The sequence below is a fragment of the Tasmannia lanceolata genome, unplaced genomic scaffold, assembly GCF_043159265.1.
Source record: "Tasmannia lanceolata isolate RefF3 unplaced genomic scaffold, GAP_Taslan_0.1 ptg000006l, whole genome shotgun sequence".
In the NCBI taxonomy this organism is placed as follows: Eukaryota; Viridiplantae; Streptophyta; class Magnoliopsida; order Canellales; family Winteraceae; genus Tasmannia; species Tasmannia lanceolata.
The window spans coordinates 18,125,806-18,147,294 of record NW_027518683.1 but is presented as its reverse complement, the minus strand read 5'-3'; the positions used below and the strand labels follow the sequence as shown (position 1 = coordinate 18,147,294).

Below are 21,489 nucleotides of genomic sequence, written 5' to 3'. Positions count from 1 at the left end.
CAGTATGTGCTTTCTGGAGGTGTTGAGAGGCGTGAAGTTTTCTTCTCTTCTATGAGGAGGCGGAGACTTCTCTCTCCTGGGAGGTTTATCCTCCCTACGCTGCTTAGGGAGATTCTTCTCTTCAGAGGTTATCCTCCGATTTGAATTAAGAGCTGCCAGTGTTTCTTCCACCGTTATGTACTCTTCTGCTCCGGCCATAAGATCCGCTAGTGAGTGCGGATTTTGTCGAGCCACCGCTCGACGGAATTCATTAGACCTGGCGCCTGCGAGGAGCGCATTCATTGCTGCTGAGGGATCTAGATTTGGCACTTGAAGTGCCTCCCTGTTGAATCGGCGGACGAACACCTTCAGAGGCTCGTTGTTGTCCTGTCGCAAGGCCATCAGGGAAGCGGTTGTTTTCCTTGGCCTCCGGCTGCTCATGAAGTGGCGGACAAGATCCTCTCCAAAATCATCAAAATTGTTGATGGAGTTCGGTTTGATCCTGGAATACCAGTCTCTTGCCGCGCCAGTCAGCGTCGTTGGAAACGCTCTGCAAAGAAAGCCATCGGAAGCTCCGTGGAGGAGCATAATTGTTCTGAACGTTTCCAAGTGGTCCACGGGGTCTGTAGTGCCGTCATACTGAGGGACGGCGGGCATTTTAAACCCTCTGGGTGCTGGGGCACCCAGAACATCATCAGTGAATGGCGTCCTGCTTGAGAACGTCCTGGAGACTGGCCGGCTCTGGTCCTTCGCCAATTCCTCTATCCGATGGTCCATCTCCTCCATTCTTTGTAGCAGTGGATCCGTCCTATGGTCCAAGGACCTGATCCTTTCCACAGACTGGCTCGCCGCGGAGCCGGATTGGCTCTCCCGACTCATACGACGAGGTCGAGGTTTCGCTGGTGGCGCACGATCTTGATGAGCTCGGCGCCTCTGAGCGGAGGGGGACCGCGACCTTTCACGGTGATGAGGCTCTGTTTGGGCATGCCTCGTCGTGGGGTGAGGGACTTGTCTGGTAGAATGATGAGTTCGGCCCTCACCATGGTGTGATGACTCTCCCCTGTGGACGTCTGGCCTTCCTTGGACAGATCGCGGAGCCTCTGGGGGAGGTTGAGGGGGTACTTGAAGTAGTTGCTGGTACTGCCCAACGAGAGCTGTCATCTGTTGAAATAGAGCTTGAACTTGCTCCGGGGTGGGCAAGGGATTCAGATGTTCTGAGCGAGCCGGGCTCTGCTCTGCTGTAGCAGAAGCTGCTACTACTAGTGATGCAATTCGCTCGCTCCGGGTCCTGCGGGGTAGCGCGATTTGGGTAGTCCGCGCCCGCGCAGTAGGCATCCGCGTGCTCTTGCGTCCTGCCATTTTTGTGAGTGGGATGTGTAAGGACAGCTTTTAGTTCTGATGTCCCACGGATGGCGCCAATCTGTTAGACCTAAAATCGGTAACAGGTACAGCAGTGATGTAAGAGCTGAGCTGGATGACTAGGGGAGCTGAGTCCTGAAGGACCGGAGTGAACGAGGAGTGAGGTGGTCGAGAAAGAGTCCTGCTATGAGGGCTGAATCCTGCACAAGGCAAGCGAGGTCAGAAGACCAGACCGGGTTTTACTCCGGACAGGCCCTTCGACACTCAAGTCAGTATGAGCAGGAGTGAAGGGGAGATGTCTAAGAGTTTAGGGAGAGAAGGGATTTTCGCATTACCCATTGGTCTGAGCTTTGATCCTCTATTTATAGGGAAAATCTGGTGAGGTGTCCTGGACAGGTGTCCAGGACAGGTGGCGGCCTGTGAGAGGCTGCAGCTCACCTACTCTGGGACAGGTGGCGGCCTGTGAGAGGCTGCAGCTCACCTACTCTGGGACAGGTGGCGGCCTGTGAGAGGCTGCAGTTTTTACACCCCATCAGGCCTCACAAATGATTAGGGTGCAACTCAGGTCAGGTTGCGTCAGGTTGAGGCCAGTATGAACCGAACCCGAAAGAAAAGTTGGGAAGGCAACAAAGTGTGCCTATTATATACAAAGGGATTTGCTAGGGTACATGGCAAAGGCATTTTGCGCTTGGGCTTTTGCATGTGAGAGCGATCACACAGGCTCAGATTTTGTCTTATTCATTAATTTATCTGAGGTGGGTGCTCTCACATGCAACAATCCAGTCACGAAATGCCTTCGGCAATGGTCCCTAGCAAATCCCAGATACAAAACAAAAGAGTGAGCACATGCTACATGATTCATGCAGAAGGCATATACTTTCAGGGAAATAATATATTCGCCCCCTTTTCTTCCCCAGGCCACCTCCTGTAGTCTAAAAGAGTAAAAGTAGTCATCAATACACTAGGGGTGGCCATGTGAAGAAAAATTGAGCGAATATATCACTTGACATACTTTTAACGAACTGTTTTTGTGGGACCCAATACTCAGACCTTGGATCCTACACAGCACACTGTGTGGTCCTTTGGACCCAAAGTACATTGTCTCATCCCATGCCAATTAAATACATGCTGCATGCATGATGCTGGACTCACCTTTCTTCCTTTTTTCTATTTGCATGTGTTAGCATGACTTAAAATAATGGGGGTGTCTAAGCAATTTAGTACACTCATTTCACGGCTCCTCTTCTTCAAAGAGAGAAGAGCCACTACTTGGATGAATTTGTCTTATTCATTTAATTCATATGATGTGGAGCTTTTTCCTAGGGTTGCAAGTGTTGCGACGGAAGGGTCAATTTATCCCTACCCTATTCGAGAAATTATCTTGGATCCGGTTGGTGTTTTCTTATAGAAAAACCCGAGATTCATAAATCCAACCCTACCTAAGATAGTTGGTCGGGTCGGACTTTTTAAGGATAGCTTAGATTAGTGACCAATTTCAAAGATTGTAGAAAACAATGAATCTTCACACGAAAAGTCTCTAAATTTAAGTCATCAAAACCTAATCATTTCAATTAAAACAATTATATCAATAGACTTGAAAATAACTAATCATGTTATTCAAGAATAATGAAAAGTCATAGTACACAATAAGAGTTGGGTCGGGTTTTGCTTTAAGCTCGACCTGACCTGAAATTGGGTCTGGTTTTTTAACTTGAACGTGACCAGCCCCCCGACCCAGGTTATTTCCGGGTCGGGTCGGGTCGATGCAGGTCGGGTTGCAACCTTACATTCCTTTTCCCGGGGTGGCACCTGAATTTTTCTTGATAGAAATAAAATAAGTACAAGAGAACATGCCACCTTTTATCTGAAACCTAACCAAAATACTAAAGAAATCCTCAACAAAACCACACTATAATATAAAATACATATCTAATTCGAAAATTGGGTGGTATAAAGTACTTCTAATTTGAACATGAGGAATGTTGATGACATCTAATAGCCCCTCACATGTCCCATAATAATATATAGACATAGACTTTCTTAATTTAATTGTTTGTTATGTAAGTTATTTTTGGTGCACATGGTCACATTACAACCTTATTTTTAAAATTCCAATTTTAGCCTCGCCGCCATCTCCATCTTGATCATCCTTCATAGTTAGCCTTTACCATGCCTTTACTAGCAGGCCACCATAGGGGAGATGCCTCTAGCTGGGCACCCTGCCTGTGGGCCAGACCGCGGATGTATAGCCCGCAAATAGGGCACACAGCCAGAAGTCGTCCAGGACTGCCACTGCCTCCCCCTGCAGCGTCCTCAAATTACTTTCCTTTAACACGTCGACGATATCCAAGTGACCTAAACTAAAGTATTGGATTTCAATGGTGACCTAAACATTTTCTTCCCTCCTGAAGGGCACATTCTAAGATTCATGACATAAACCATAAAGTCACAAATTCATGTTTCCATACCTTAATGACTACAATGTGAGATAGAGCTTCATTCCACTTGGCTGACCATTTGAATACCAAATTCAGGAGAGTCTCCACAAGTGCATTGTTGACACCCAAGAGAATAATAGAAAGGCAAAGATCCACAGGTTTCACCTAAATGGTCTTCTGATTAGGTAATCCTTTAAGATGAGAAAAGTGGGCACTATGAGCAAAATCTCTGCTGCTCCTTTGACAAAATCTACTCTGCAAGAATTCTCTAGATAGCGCCCCAGTTACATACAGGTTATGCTACTTCTCTTCAAGTATATGTTGGTCTTTGCCGATGTTGAATCTTCCACACTAAAGAAGCATTCTAATGCAACTTTTTTATTTCCTATTTACCATCCAGAATAGAAAGCTCAACTCAGTTATTGCAGTGGTGAAACACTCACTGGAAAGATGAAATAAAGCCTCCCATTGATTTTTGGTTCTTTTGCAGACTCTTAAATACCTCTCTGTTCAACTTAAGACTCCTCAACTTTGAGCTGGTAATGTCAAAGGCTGCCGAGCCATCTGGGTTGACAGCACCGAATTATCCCATACTTTGGCACTGCTGTTCTCCAAGCCACTCTTGAGCCAAGCTATGTTACTTATATCCGTGGCTATTGAGGCCAGTTCATGACTTGAGATGGGTGGAGGCTCCACAAAGTCGATGAATTCAGGCCCCAACAAAGAGCTTTGAGGATGGGACCCGCTTTGGGACTGACAGCAACCATGCCCACATCGAGAAGGCACCTGTGGTTCACTGTAAACACTGGCGAGCAATTTGCAGATCCCAACATCAGGTTTGGGGGGTTGAATTAAAGGCCCATGTAATGGAACTGGTCTTGACACAATAGAGCTGTTTGTTGTACCATCTGCAGGATTATAAAGGTTAAATGCACTTACTCTCGCCACTGGTCGAAAGAGGTTAGGTGCCTCTTTTGCTTCTGTCTTACAATGATCATCTCCCATTTGAGCCTTGTCTTCAAAGTGGTCCGAGACAATCTCCATGGGGCTGGCAACATCTTTTCCCGAATTCACGTCCCCACATGACAGAGTTTCTTCTGAAGATCCTTTTGTTTTGTCTATGCTACCTTCTTCCAAAACATCGTAAGATGATGCATTGAACCTGTCAAACTCGCCACACCTGCGCCTCAGTGTGGAGTTCCAGTGATTTTTTATTGCATTGTCAGTCCTCCCTTGAAGGAGCCTCGCAATTGACGCCCATTTGTTTCCATGGATTGCATGTGCCGCAACTATAATCCGGTCCTCTTCATCTGCAACACACTTCTTCCTATCACATCCATATAAATAAGCACAGAAGTTCCTAGCAAACTTAGAAGCACCACATATGTCCAGCCATAGGTCAACTACCTGATTTTATTAATTTGTGATTTAAACAGAAACCCTTAAAGGCAAAAAGTTATAATTGTATCATCAATTCTTCTTTTGGAGCAAAACATTAGAGAGACGCAGCCAAATAAAATAGATTGTACTATTGTAGCCTACATGCACAACATTTATTGAATCATTGTACAATGAACATTTGAATTTTGATTAAATAAGAAAATACAATGCCAATTGCTCTAAATTTAGAGTTTAAATACCAAAGTAGGCTGCCATGGTCAAGCTAACACCAATTGATTTTATTAAGTTTAGAACAAAGCATGTTATATCTATTTTAAAATTATCAAGTTTAAAAGGAAACTATAATTAAGGTTAACATAAAGTAAGTTACTTACCTAGTTTATAACTATAATGTTTAAAACTAAACTAGATGACATTAATAATTTGGGATTTGCTAGGGACCTCTTCCAAAGGCCTTCTGCGATGGTCTCTAGCAAATCCCTAACAATTTTATAAGTTACACACCTCATTAAGGGTGTTGGATACATGAACTTTTTAATTTTCAAAGTGTCGAGAATGGAACACCCATAAATGTAATGCCAACTGTTCAAAACATTTGAAAAAAAAAAGTTTGACACATTTGATGATGTCAGTCTGAAACTCCATTCGTACATGAGTGTCGTGGTGTGTCCAGAGGTGTCAAGTGTCCAGAAGAGCCAAAATTTCATTCAGCCATAAAATTGGAGCATCCAAGTAAATATGAATTAGGGGAGGTCAGAGGGCCGGATTCGGATCAGATCTACCCCATGTCCAAGTCAAGATCTGCTTGGATACTAATTGGAGTAGATCCAAATCAAAGAATACCTTGGATCTAACATTCGATGTTTGAATCCATGCCTGTTCAGACCCGGGTCATCTAAGATCCGACCACAAAAAATTGCAATGAAAAGAATGATTAGTTGGCACTCATCAACAATATGTCAGCATAGTATCTATTATTACTCACAATGAGAAAAATGTACACGTATGAAGCTTGCCTCATTATCTTTTATTACGTGAACCACATGACCCTCCCCAATTTATCCCACCAATTTCTCTATGACAGTAAAAGGTAGTTAGCATCCTTACTATACACCAATAAGTTGATTAATGGCCTTTGGTTGGAATTGGACCGATCCAACCATCACATATAAAAGCGCAACCTATCTTCTTCCATATCTTTTTGTAGGTGCCATTATAATCTCTCTAGTCTTCCACCCGATCTTCCAAGAGTGTTAAAGAGTTCTAAAGCACCGGGCCCTTTAGGTCTTAGGCTTGCCTCTGTTATAGTAGAACGTGGCAACTCAGTCATTTGGGGAGGGATATGATTAAATATAAAAGATATTGCAGTAGTTTTCTTGCACCTTTTCAATGAATCTTTTATCCATCTGTGTTATTTTCGTTTGTTTTTCGATGTCCTTTCTAACACTCTCTAGAAGACTACGAGGAGACAATTTCATTATTTTTCTCTTTCTTCTTGACATAGCAACATGAGTGTGACAAGTCCCCACAAGTCCACGACTCTAGTTCTTCAGAAACCACCCATCTCAGCTGGTATTAATGTATTCCTACTGCTAAGCACTATGCAAAGAAAAAAGGACACCAAGACATCTAAAACCTGAGATCAAAGCAAGAGAGAGATGGGGAGGAAAGAACAAAGACTAGAAGTCTGACAAAAACCAGATTTTCCATCAGTGATCATAATAACAAAATGAAAAAAAGTTAAGAGAAGAAAATAAATGCAAAAGAAAAGAATAATCATTTTCAAGTATCTCTATCAATAATTCAAAAAAAAAAAAAAAACCAAAATTACTAAGCATTAAAAATATTATCTTAGAAATTTTAGGGGCATTATAATAAAATTTTAGACCCAAAACTGATCTCGAACATGTCCGCGGATATTGTCTGTGTTTGAATCCGATCCAATATTTGTTCGAAGCCTAAGATTTGGATTTGTTTCGAATTCAAAAAACCAAAATCATTGCCCAGATCCTAATTATATTGGGCTATATCCTCAAGGTTCATCACACCGTCCTGATCAGTTGACACCCATATACAACATCAAAGGGATCACTTGAGGAATCCAAGTGCCACTGAATGAATCGATGAAGACAAGCAAGGATTTTATCAAATGATTACAAGTCCATGTTACACATAGACTCGCCTAACGGCCAAGGGGAGTCTATTTGGTGGAGTCAACCAAGTTTAACAAGTTTTCCATTGACAAGTGAGTTTTTCAAGTTTCAGACCCATGCCAAGTTGGCCAAGCCAATGTTGACTAGGCAAAATTTTAGGCCATGGCTCTGAATCGGAAAAGGTTAAAGAGATGATAAAGAAGCACCTATGAGCATTTAAGGGAGGTCAGCTTGAAATTCATTCTGGGATTTTGAAGATCCAAAATTTGTGGTAAGAACAATTTCCTTGTAGTCTATTACTTATGATTTATGACATAAAGGGTTCCAAAGAAGGAGGAACTCGAAATATAGAACTTATACCCTTTGGTATAGTTCGTCTTGACTCCCACAAATTATATGTATTATTTTAGTAGACGGTTCCATCCCCTCCTAAAAGCCCCTTTGCTCTCCCACCTTTCTCTTGATCTTATCTATGTCTTCTTTAGATAACATGAATTATTAGTTTTATAAGCACTAAAGCAAAATTTACAAAAGGAGTTCCTCATAGAGTATTATTCAGTAGGAATATGGTGATTACAAATTTAACTTATTATAGTTGAAATCCAAAATTTTGGCATATTTTCTGCCTTTTGTAACCTTCCAAAGGAAATGAGAATTTGGTTGATCTTGTACTTTGCCAGAATAAGCCTTTTCCCTCTAAAGTGAGAGAAACATTTTCGGGGAAGAGGAGATTCTTCCTACAACTTTCGGATTATGAGAAATGATCTCCTTCAATCCAAAACTTCGTTGGAGAGGTAATTGAATGAAAGCGTAATGCCATGCTACAAATCTAGTACCTCTGCCTCTAGCGCATGACTAGGTCATCTCCTCATTTTTTTCTTCCCCTTTCTAGGTCATACCCAAACTGATCCATGTTAACAATTATACCTAATTGGGAAGCACAATCTGCATATCTAGGAGGTCGTTCCCGAAACACGCTCTAGTTCAAGCTTCCATGTAAAACGTCATTTTGACCATATGTTCTAACATTTTTTAGCATGTTGTCAATCCTTTGGAGATGTAAAATCCTGCTAAGTTCTTGAATCTCATAGCTCCTTATGCGAAGAAAGTCGATAGGATATGTTGAAGTCTTAGTTTTCCTTTTTTACCCTTGTTGCAAATGTATATACTTCAGGTATTTTTATCATTTTATGATGTATTATTTGTGATCTTTCATTCAAGACCGGCACCGTTTGATTTAGTTTTGTTTTAAGTCACAGTGCCTCCTTTTGTTTTCATGATTGTGATAAAATCAAGTAAAGTTATAAAGTTATCTATTTAGCTACTTTATGTGTAAATCTATCTATATATATAAAGCTGGATGCGATAAGCTGGGGTGGCGCCACGTGGCACCCCCTCTGCATATCGCATTCAGCTTTATACGAGAGAGAATTCCAAAACGCAATTAACGCATTTAAACGTAAATCCTAAAAAATAGCGCAAATAAATAGGTGAGAAGATAAGTTTCGATTGAATAATTAGACTTTTGGAAAACGAAAAGGACTTTACTTTTATATACACGTAACATTGATAACGAAATGTAAAACTTGTTAAGGGGATGTGGCACCCGGAATTTAAAACGTGGCACCCCCTCTGGATGCGACAAGCTGGGGTGGCGCCACATGGCACCCCTTTTGCATATCGCATTCAGCTTTATACGAGAGAGAATTCCAAAACGCAATTAACGCATTTAAACGTAAATCCTAAAAAATAGCGCAAATAAATAGGTGAGAAGATAAGTTTCGATTGAATAATTAGACTTTTGGAAAACGAAAAGGAATTTACTTTTATATACACGTAACATTGATAACGAAATGTAAAACTTGTTAAGGGGATGTGGCACCCGGAATTTAAAACGCTTCTTATATTGGTATTGACAAAGAAATGGAAAAATCGCCAAAAATTATTAAAATAATATCTCTCCACAGATTAAATCTCCTAAAATACGCTTCTTATTTTGGAATTGAAAAAACGCCTAAAATCAAGTAATGGAAAAATCGCCTAAAATCAAGGATTGATTAAAATAATCTCTCTCTACGGATTAAATCTCCTAAAATTATTAGGGTTATCAATATTTTCTCACATATCCAGATTTTATCAAGATCATATCTCATTTTATCACGATCATAATTTTTTCTTCGCCCCGTGCATCGCACGGGACTGCAACTAGTGTATGTTATCTTTGTAAGTTATTTGACACAGAATATGTGTTTTCTCTCCTTTCATATTAATTCTACTCTTGGGGTTTTAAGTCTGTCTTCCTTAGTATTAGAGTTTCTTGACTTGTTTTGATTGACGTATGTGTGGTATCTCGCTTACAAGATGGACTTGATCTTCCTATACATCAAATCAGAGATTCTGGGACAATCTTTGGCACACTTTCTTTCTTTTTTCTCTGAATTACCTATATTCTAGTGAGATCTAGCATGCTTTGCTTTCAGTCGAATTTGATAAGAAGAATTTTTATTTTATTTTATTTTTGTTGAGAATAGATAAGAAGAATTATGACCAACTGGAATTTCAGTTTTGGGTGTTCGTTGAGGGGAAGAAGTTATGGCGTATGATAGATAGATTACACCAAAAACTATTGTTATTGAGGAGCTATGTTCAATGAAACAAAAATAATCCTAGTGTTATTACAAGGTTACTCAATTTTGTTTATAGAAGTGTTGATTTGAGACTTCATCCTTGTGAAATAGTGAAAGACATGTAGGCATATTTAAAGAAGATTTATCAACAGGAATAAAGCTAGTCAATTTATTATGAAATTAAGACTCAAAATTGAAAATCTTTGATCAAATGTGCCCTTCGGATATGTGTTTTCTTAAATTGCTTGTCCACCTTTTTCCGTATGTACCAATTGGTCTATATATTCTGATCAAGGTTGGTAATTGTTAACTTACCAACTTCTCCAATAGCTCAAGCTGTTGGAGAAAGGCGTTATTTATCTTTTATACTTTAACACTCCCCCGCACGTGTGGCCCACTTGGCAAACACGTGGCACATGTGGTCCCACTTTGGGCCGACCATCGCATGTGGATTTTTGCTATCCGGGAGGTTTGAACTCGAGACCTTTGGCTCTGATACCATGTTAACTTACCAACTTCTCCAATAGCTCAAGCCGTTGGAGAAATGCGTTATTTATCTTTTATACTTTAACAATAATATGTAGTAACCAAGCCATTTACAGCGTTTCTCTAACTTTTCACCTTATCCTTGGTCCTCATCAACTAGATATTTAAGAAAACAGGAGAAAATTCAAGCTCCCATGTTGGGTACTTGATGTTTTTTGAAACAAGTTTGAGTATAAAGCTCCCAAATATATAAATTTCAATAATTGTAAGGTTGATCATCACAAGAGATTTTGACGATAATTGTAAGGTAAACCTTTTCCCTCCTCGAGTAATTATGGCAAAAATTGCATAAGCAAACTTCTCTTCCTCCTCACCAGACTGCCATGAAGCCTTTGCATTCATGCTGTTCACTTTCCCATATTGCTATGCTCTTCGTAAGTCTTGTTGTTTTCACATCCTATCTAGTATTTTATTTCTATGATGATTTGTCCACCTATCATATGCACCCTCATTAACAATCTCCCATTCCTAAGCCTAACATCTCAATTCCTTAAAACTAAAAAGATGACACATGTGATGCACTAAAACTATCAAAGCAACTGATGCACACCGTGTGATTACTTTATTGGTGAGATGGGATCCACATGTGAAGGCCAGCCAATACATAAGCAAGAAAAGACGAATGTGTGATGGGGCTGACATGCACTTCTAAATAAAAGCTGTGCAAGAAGCGAAACATATGGCTAATCCTGGGTGGGGCCCACACATGATGTGCACAATAGATGGGTAAAATATATACAGCAGGACCCGCATGCATTGCAAGAACACAACTACATGCAACAAATGTAGAATGCTTATATTTTACTAAAGTTTGACAAAAGAGGCAATCATATGGAAAAATTACAATAGGCTCCAATTTTGTTTTGCCAATAGTACCAAGTACCAACAAATTATTAATTCCAGCAAGTGATTGAACTTCTATTTTCATAATAACATATGGTGACTAAAATATCACTAGAAACTCTTTCTTAACCATAAGAAAATGATGGTGACAATTTTGCTACGATATTTCACTTTTTTTTTTATTCATCGAGAAAATATCACTCTAATGATCAGTTAATGAAAATAGTCAACAACAAATGCCATTTGAGCTCTCACTAGTATCTTTACAACACAATCAGCTTTATAGCAGAATGTTGTATAAATAAGTTGTAAACTTTTCCAAATTTTCAAAAAATGTTCCACTAAAAACTCGTGAAATTTTATTTTTAAAACCATTTTAATTTTACATATAAATGCCCAAAATACCTTTCAACTTATCCCTTTGCTCTCATACTAAACTACCAAAATTCTTTTGTAGACGCATATTTTCTCTGGAGCCAATTGAAGATATAAAAGAAGTCCACCCCACCAATTCCCTTTATGGCCGAATTTATTTTTGATCAATAAAGGGAATCACTTCATTGATATTCTAGAAACATTAACACGATACAACAACTGATATGATCTAAGAATTAAAATTCTCTACCAGTATATCTATTTTTCATCAAAGACAATTTCGGATTTTTACATTCTGGCCATAGAACTAATTTCTGCAAATTGAGAATGTTTGCCATAAATATGGATCAATCTTTAGCTTTCGAGTTTGCGCAAATTATGGGGTGCGGCCTGGATAACCAGCCAACTACTTATTTAGGGCTTCCATTGGGGTGGCCAGGCCAAAATTACAGGCATGGGATCCTATAGTGGAAAGTATTGAGAAAAGATTAGATACTTGGGAGCGGAATCTTGTGTCCAGGGGTGGCAGGGTCACTAATAAAATCAGTTTTGGCGAATATCCCAATATATTAGCTCTCCATTTTCCATTGCCTAATTAGTATTGTGAAGCGCATCGAGAAAATTCAAAGAAGGTTTTTGTGGGGAGGTTCAAAAGAGAAGAGGGGATTCCCATTAGTTAAGTGGGATGATGTTTGTAAACCTGTGAAAGGGGAAGGTCTTGGAATTAGGAGAATTAAGGAAGTTAATTACTCTCTATTGGGAAAATGGTTGTGGAGATTTGGAGAGGAGTCATCACAGTTGTGGGCTACGGTGAATGAAAACAAGTATGGTGTGAAACCAGGTCATTGGGAATCTAAGGACGTTTTCATGAGACCTGGGGTGTCAGTCTAGCGTGATATTCTGCGCATGAAACGTTGATTTAATCAGGGTATCAGATTTAGAGTTTATTCTTGGGATAGAATAAGTTTTTGGAATCATATTTGGTGTTCTCATTCTTCTTTAAAAGATCCGTTTCCAGGTTTGTATGCAGTTGCTTCCCAAAAGGAGGTCATGGTTAAAGACTGTTTTGAAATAAGCAGTGAAAAGGTGATTTAGACTTTAGAGACCTTCTTTTAGAAGAAACTTTTTTGATAGGGAGCTTCTTGATGTCACTAGACTTTTTGAGGTGCTAGAAAGTTGTTATATTAGTAATGCGCGGGGTGGGGATAAGCGGGTGTGGATCCTTTCTACAGTTCTATGTTGCCTTGCCCTGTTTCTCTAATTGAAGCAAAAGTTTGGAAGAAACAAGCGCTGCCATCAGTATGCACCTTTAGTTGGGCAGCCATTAAAGGTTGGATTCAGACAATTGATTTCCTTAGGCAGCGTGTGATGTTGTTGGTTGATCATTGTGCTTTGTGTGTAGCCGCAGAGGACTCGGCGGATTATATTTTCATACATTGCAGAGTAGCCAGGAAGGTATGGAGCAGTATTCTTATCAGGTTCAACGTCTCTTGGGTTTTCCCATCTAACCTAACACAATTGTTAGAAGGTTGGCCGTTGGTGCCCTGGAGGCGGAAAGGGAAGATCCTGTGGAATGTTTGTATTTTAGCTACTTTGTGGGTTCTTTGGAAATAAAGGAATGCCAGAGTGTTTGATGGTGTATCTAGGTCTTCCTCCCTCCTTTTCATCAAAGTAACAGCTTTGAATATTGCTTGGGTCAGATGGCTTCCTTCTTTCCAATTTGTGTCATCTTTCGACTTATGGGAGGGATGGAAGGAGATTTGTGTCAGTGTCGAGGGGCGGGTCTCAATTGTACAAAATTGGGAACCCACTGCCCAAGGCATGTTAAAACTTAACTTTGATGGTTCTAGTCTTTGCTTTGCCTTTTACCTTTACCCTTGACTTAATCAAAAAGGAAAAAAGGCCAAGAAGGCTTAACTCAAGCAATCACTCGAGAGAATCCTTGATTCTTGTCCCAAAAGGACATTCATTCATTTCTTTCTTCTCTGTCGACCACGAGGAATGGCGTTGTTATCCGAAACTGGAATGGACTCTCGTATTGGCTTCCGTTCGGCCCCCTCACTTCACCGGCTCGGGCAAAGAGCTTGGGCAACCCGGGACCAGCAGGTATACGAGGAGTTTTGAGAGATTCTGGTGGTTTAGTCAAGTAGGCATCTTCAGGACCCATTGGGTAGCGGATGCAAGTGAAGCATAGGTTTGAGCTGTTCATCGGGGAATTAAAAGCTTGGAAAGGAATGATTGAATAAGGTAATTGTCGAGGGAGATTCCCTTAATACCATCCGGTGGCTTAGAGGATCTCTTGTGCCTCCTTGGAGATTTGCCCATCTCTTTGATGAGATCCAGGATAAAATAGTTGGCTTGTCTATTATATTCTTGCATGTCCGTCGTTCTGCTAATAATGTGGCAGACCGTCTAGCTAGGGAAGGTGTTGACAAGCTAGGCTTGATGTTGTTTGAATTTTTGCCCCCATGATGGATGGCTTTGATTGTGTTTTCTGTTGCTTCCTGTTTTTGTATGCTCTTCTCTTGTATTTTCAGGGATGACCTCCTCGGTCATTCCCTTATGAATGAAATTTGCTACCATTCAAAAAAAGAAAAAGAAAAAAAGAGTAACACCACTATGAAGGTAGCTTATCACAATTTTTGCAGACAAACAAAAAGAGGAGAAAGCTACCTTGTGTAAGAATAGAACTTGAGAGTCCCACTACAAAAGGAAAATGTGCAATTGGGCGTATATTTTAGCATATTATGAAGATGAATTGTGATGTTTCAAAGGAGTTACGAGAGATTTAGAATGTTGACAAATAAATATTGAGATAAGGATTCAATAAGAAAGATGGCTAATGTAGCATGCGTGTTGTGAATATCTCTCATAGGAGGTTAATTGCCATCACAAGTATCTTCAACATGGAGTCCTAAAAAAGAAGCTAATATCACTCTTTCAAATAGCTTCACTGTTCATGATGCGGAGTACATTTGTGACTTGAAGAGGATTAACATTGTCATTAACCAATATTTCAAAGCCACCTCCAAAATCAAGCCTAAACAATCACCGAATGGTCCTATGAAGGAGGGTGTCGGCAATTGCCAGAAAAGTATTTCATGTGGCCATAATAAGAGAACCTCGACCAATAGCTGTTGAGGTTTCCAAACTTGGATGAACTAAAGAGTTACCTATGAAGGGGAATCCATAGAATGCTTGGGGACTGGCTTGGGTTCATAAAGGGCCAATTAACTAATTACATGAAGAGGGTCTCATTTTCTGTCCAATGCTAAGGTAGTTGGCAGTCCTTGTCGACCAACTAGTCCTAGTCATTATAAGACCATGAGCAAATAGGAGGGGATAGATCATTGGCATTGTTTCCCTAACAATCTCGAAATCGTGCCTTGTCACAAGTAGATGGAGATGGCCAAAGTAAGGGGGTCTCAATAAAAGCATGTCTACGAGCACGTGATGCAATTCGAGTCACCACCTGTTCAGGACATAATCATGAAGAACATAGAAAAGAGAAGAGTCCGCAAGAAGGGTTTCCCTGACTATATTGATAATCTCATCAAGAAGGTGTAGAACCTTTGTTTACTGAAAAAATTCGATGGGGTGATCATTCTATTTATAGAAATAACGAGCACTGCTTTTATTTGATTTTTACACAAGGCTTGATAGGATTTTGGGATGGGTGGTTCTCTCATACTTAGTAAAAACCAGTTTGATACATTCTTTGAATTTACTCTTTGAATTGTCATAATAGTAGTAAGTTTTGTTAGTAATTTGTAGTAATGAAGGAATAGCATTAGATTACATTGATGGTTGAGATCAAGACTGGGGACAAGGGTTGCTATGAGAGAATGAGTTATTTTGAGGATTTTGAAGAAAAGATTGGATAGTTTTGCTTTGCAGGATTTTCAGATTTTGCACAAATTTTTCATCCTTAGAATCTCTAACTTGTGGATTCCATGGTTGATATAAGCTACAAGGGATGTTTTGGATTGAGAGCACAAAGAGATGAAGCAAATGGACTTCTAGAGCACGATGGTGATGATGATGATGCTCTTGGAGAACCATAAAACTAATTGTGCTCTACTTGATAAGTTGGTAGACAGGGGATTGATGCTCCAATTTTTAAGGCCGCAGACCATAGTAGATAGGATTTTGACATGTAAAATTTGGTATAGAAAGTTATGAGTCAGAGATCGAGGAAGGAGGTTTGGATTAAAATAGGTATTCCAGAATTCAATGACTTGGTTACACACCAAAGAATTCTCAATTTTAACTAGTGTGGGGTGAAGTTTTTTTTACTGTACTGATGCAGTTAAACCCCCTCTTCATGTTGTGATTGCTTAGAGAGATGTGTTCCTTCTTTGACGACTAAAGAACAATAACCCTTAACGACTGAATTTATTGACCCAATTTTGAAACAATTGTTGGAAATTAACTCGCATGAGGGACATCCAACATCATATTGGTCTCATCTTCGATTCAAGTCTTCCAAAATTTTGAGTCTGCCATATGAGGCACTGCATGGTACCAACGTTATTAGCATTTAAGTATAATGGGTGTACCATGGAGAATACAGTGAGGATCAATCCAGAGTCAGTGCAACGTAGGCGAATCAAGTTCTAAAACATAAAGAAGATAAGATCATAAGAACTCGGCAAGTGGTCAGTGTACAAACCACTAAGCCATGCCCATTGGACAAAGCATTCCATTTCTGAGAGTTTGCGAAGTATGGAAGGTGAATCATTGTGCAAGATAGATGAAGAAGGGTGCAACTGTTTGAGGCTTCACACTAATTTGCAAGGTCTCTACAACCAAGAGGGGACTCATGCAGCCCAAGAGTTATTGTGTGCCCAAGACATCATCAGAAGGGTTAATGACTAATAAAGCCAAAAACTCAGTGCTCAATCGATGACATCATCAGGATGTAACTGTGATGTATGGTAACATAAACAAAAGGGTATTGTAACCCTTATTGCCAAATATCTTCATTTGAATTTAGGGAAGGTCTGATATATTTTGGAATAGGTCGTTTCTCTCCAATTTAAGAACAAAAGGTTTGATAGTTTCGGTTATGATTATCAGAATAACAATAGCGAGAAATTTTTTATTTGGTCATACTGAAGTGTTAGAATTAGTAGGAACCAGAGTAGCTATGAGAGAACACAATACATATCTTTGAGGGATATAGAAGAGAAGATTGGATGACTCTTTCTTATAAGAACTTATAAGATTGTTTTACTGGAATACCAACCAACCCGAGCCTGGACAAGCCCCTAGTCGGCGCGTCCAAGAGAGAGTGATGCCAGGAAGCAAAGCGCCCCTATTGAGAGCGCCGCTTCACCTAGTCGGACCTACTTGAAGGAGTAGTTCCGACTTTGCTTCGCACAAGAGATGCTTCGCTTTGCTCAATCAAACCTACTTGAAAGATTCACTTCGCTTCGCTATTTGGCGGATTTTGAATTTTGCTCCATCTTTGAAGAATTTGACCATCATTTTTGTTGTTTCTACTTAATTCCTTAGCTCGAAACAGTCCTTGCAATAACATGGCAGTACCATGAAGGACAAATAATTTGGACCACAAGTCTTTTTCTGAGAGAGAGATCAAACTTCTGAAAAAGAGGTCTTTGATCACCTTATACCTTCAAGGGTCTTTTGAATCTTTTGTTTTCGTTTTGGTGCTTCCCTTGACCCAATCGATTGAGGTTGAAATTTCTTTATTAATAAAGTTTGACCAACAATAATCTTTCTTCAGCGATTGAACAGGGTTCATGCTGACAGTTCGGCACTCGTATGGTCTACTCCTTCCCCCCAGGCTTTTTAAGCTAAACTTTGATTGTGTCATCTTAGGGAACCTGAGCCCTAAAGATATTAGGTGTCTCCTTCGCAATGTTGAGTGGGCTTCCTTTGGCCCGATTGGCGAGAAAGACATGAACGGAGCAAAAGTACAGGCGCTTTTGAGAGGGATCTGCTATGTGAACCTTCCTTCCTTGATCTCATAGTGGTTGAAGGGGATTCTCTCAATGCCTTTTGGATGGTAAAATATGAAAAAGGGTTCCCGTGGAGATTTGTTGATGCTATTGAGGAGATTTTGGACACAGTTGAGAGGTATGCATGTCTTTGGTTCTGCCAATGGTGAGGCAGGTCAGCTAGCTCATTTTGGTGTGGAGAAAGAATTTTTTGAGGTATTTGATCACCTTCCCCCTTTAGGATCTTGATAAATTTTCTATTTTTTCCATAGGGTTAGTTTTTGACCATTTCAGTCGAGAGGCTTTCTTTGGCCTCCTTTATCAACACAACTTCACAACCAATCAGTAATAACCAAAACTATACGAGCCACACCAGTATGCACTAATTAGTCTGCCTCAGAATTAGCCTCTCTCCCAACATCACTATTTACCAATCCAATAAAAGATCCAAGGCTTCTTCAATCTCATTTTCTAAACTCAATGGAATGTTTACTTACCCTAACTTCATCCACTAAATGACAAGAAATGCATCTTTCTACAATTGCTGGTCCATCAAATGTTCTGGTCAGCACCTTCGCCCAATGTCTTAGAGTGATTGTCTCCAGTGTATTTGAATTTATCTCATCTGCAAGGCAAGAAAAGAGCACTCTTACAGCACCTGCAGAATCTCTTTTGATTCCTTTGATATCTATTGGCATGGCTTGACCATCAAAATTCAACTTCAAAACATTGGGGACTGGGAATATCCCAATTTGGACCACGAGTCTTGAAGAGCCAAAAGGTGGGTGGGCATCACACATCAGCCAAAGCATCTACAGTCAAGAAGAGCACACCAAAGTATGCATGAAATGATTTTCACACGCTGGTTGAGTTAGGTGGTGTCGTGCACTGACCACTTTGCGCATTTGATGCAAGCAACAATGAGTCAGTGGCTTCAAGCGTCGACAGATTGTCATGTGTCAGGGTCTCTAAGTGTCGTGCTAAGAGTCATTCTGACTAAAGGGGGTTATTGTGCTTGGGTCATTGTGGAGACCGTTACAACTGTAGACATGAGTTGTGAACTGTGATTATCTAAGGGAGCAAGATGCAAAGACCTTTGAGCTATTTCGAGTTTGGCTACCTTCAAAGGTCGATTTCAGTGAGGCACAAGGATCCCATGGGATGACACGAAAGATGTTGTGCATTTCCCAAGACTTGGTTAGCAAAACTAAGTAGATATTGTTTGATTACGTTACAGACCAAGGGAAGTTGGAATGTATGAAAGGATTTTGAAGGAGAAATATCAGTGAAAGGTCATTCCAGCTCTCTTCACAGAATCAAGTAGATATGTTTGATTATATTACAGACCAAGGAAGTTGGAATGCTTCGAAGGATTAGAAATATCAGTTAAAGGTCATTCCAGATCTCTCCACAACTAAGACACGTGGGAAAATCCTTAAGCCTTTCCTAAGTGTGAATCCTAGCCAATCAATTTGATAAATGAACCACTACGTATTACAGAACAGCAAGCAAAATGATGTATCTCATGACCAGCACTACAGCTGGCATATCACATTACACACGGTTCGCAAGTCTCAAAAAAGCTTCTCCAAATACATAATTGTTCCAAAGACACAACAAAAATACAATAGCAAGAGATAGAAATAAAAATGCATCCCTGCACCATTAATTAAAATTATACGAAAATAAAAGGACCATAAATCAAATGATAGAGAGAGAAATCAAGCATAGCCAATAAATAGAATACAGTCTACTTCAAATCACAAAAAATTCTCTATGCCAATTTCCAAATTTCACAGAGAAACCAGCACTTACGGATACTAAAAATTCGAAAGAGAAAGACCCCCTTTCGCAGGAGAGATAACGAAAAGAATCCAAGAACAGAAAACACAATCCCACCAATTGACTAAGGCACTGCTCAAGTATCAAAGGTAGACTAAACTCATAGAATCAGAAAAAGCTCACATCTTACATAAGCTTCTTGTCACTAATATACTACTAGGGCTAGTGCCTTAGTATCAAAGGTACACTAAACTCATAGAATCATAAAAAGCTCACATCTTCTATAAGTTTCTTGTCACTACTAAACTACTAAGGCCCCTCTTGTTTTGGATTTTGAGAACCAATCACGAGAGTCCGAAACTGATTACTGATCTCAAAACGTAATTTTGAGTTCAATAATCAGTCTTGGACTCACAATCGATTCTCAAAATCCAAAACAAACAGGGCCTAAAATTTCAAACATGACCCAGAAAATGAAAAAAAACACACAACCTGATACAACAAGGCAAAAATCAAGGTCTTGATAGCCATAATAAATCCCAAAAAAACAGGTTCATTTCTATCATTACCTAGCTCAGAAGAAATAAAATCAAAACCCTAAACCTAATATACATTAATAAAAACAAAACCAATACCAACAATCAAGCAATCAATAAATAAATAAATAAATAAAAAGACACGCGTAAAAAAAAAAAAAAAAATGAGAGAGAAAGACTGTAGACCAGTAAAGGGCTTGCGCTTGACACCAGGATCAAGCTGATTACACCATCGGAGACGGCACGACTTTCCAGAACGACCGGTGATTCCTCGGGCGATGAGACTCCAATTCCTCGCCCCAAACTTGCTTACGAGTCGACTCAGAATCGCGTCTTCTTCAGGGGACCAGGGGCCCTTGACTCGGTCCTCTGACCCGGTTCCAACTCGGCTACTGGTATTAGCAGCAGCATCAGGTATCTCTTTCTTCATCTCTTCTTCATTCCCCATTTCTCTTTGTAAAACACAGAGGAAAAAAAACCCCAACCGTACCTACCCGCTTCTAACCGTCGCTCTTATTCTTCCAGTAAGGACAGTGCCTTTGATTTATAGGGCAAATGTTTCGGAAACCCCCCTTTTCCTATTTTAAACTCATGTTCTTCTAGAATGCCTGAGAAGTCCCTTCATTTAGATTACCGGAATATCAAATCACTGCAAGGGTGATTTTTGTGTGGACAAAACTGCCCTTTGTCATTGTTCGAAAATTGCTATATTTGAATTCATTATTGGAACAAATATTAGGCATTTTTGGTAATGACAGAAGATTCCTTGAAGAGGAGCCAGGTTGAGGTTCCGATGGTCTAGAAATGCTCAGAAAAAGGGAATGGAAAAGTGACAAAAAAATAAGAATGAAAAACAAATATATATATATATATATATATATATATATATATCGTAGGTTAAAAAAGGGGCTTTAAAAGGGTATTTTCGTACCAAAATTTTATAATACTTGTAAAAGCATGTCCTCAGATTCTAAAATCTGTAATAACCAAGGTTTAAAATTTTGATTTCGGTACCGGTTTCGGACCCTGAAATTTAGAAATTTCGGTCAAAATCTGGTACAAAACCCAAATTCAATATTTTATTCAATATTAAATTTCGACTACTATTAAATTAATATTAAAAAAAACAGATTTTTTGGGTCAAATTTCGGAAAAACCGAAATTTCAACCGAAATTCAGAAAATTTTGGCCGAAATAAATGACCATTTCGGTTTTGGGTGATTTCGGTGTCGGTCTCCACCGAAATCTAAAATTTCGGTCCGAAATTTCAGATTTCGGTCCGAAATTTCAGATTTCGGTCCGAAATTTCAGATTTCGGTCCGAAATTTCAGATTTCGGTCGAAATTTAAAACCATGGTAATAACAACCTTTGCATTTTCTCTTCATCTATTCGTAATTAAATTTTCTTAATAAAATTAGAGTTATTCTAAATTGAGGGGCGCCCTTACAAAAGTGGACCGAAAGAGCTCCCTCATTGGTTGCAAGGG

The 21,489-nt window shown here is 39.7% G+C and overlaps 1 protein-coding gene across 1 annotated transcript; it reads right to left on the bottom strand.

Moving 5' to 3' along the window:
- Window positions 1–3,772: 3,772 nt before the first annotated feature.
- LOC143879986 (transcription factor MYB1-like) lies at window positions 3,773–20,542 on the bottom strand. Its single transcript, XM_077382727.1, has 2 exons — window positions 20,189–20,542; window positions 3,773–5,086 (listed from the first exon to the last, which is right to left on the bottom strand). Exons 1-2 carry the CDS (start codon window positions 20,448–20,450, stop codon window positions 4,302–4,304), a joined length of 1,047 nt encoding a protein of 348 aa, XP_077238842.1. The 5' UTR covers window positions 20,451–20,542; the 3' UTR covers window positions 3,773–4,301.
- Window positions 20,543–21,489: the final 947 nt, after the last annotated feature.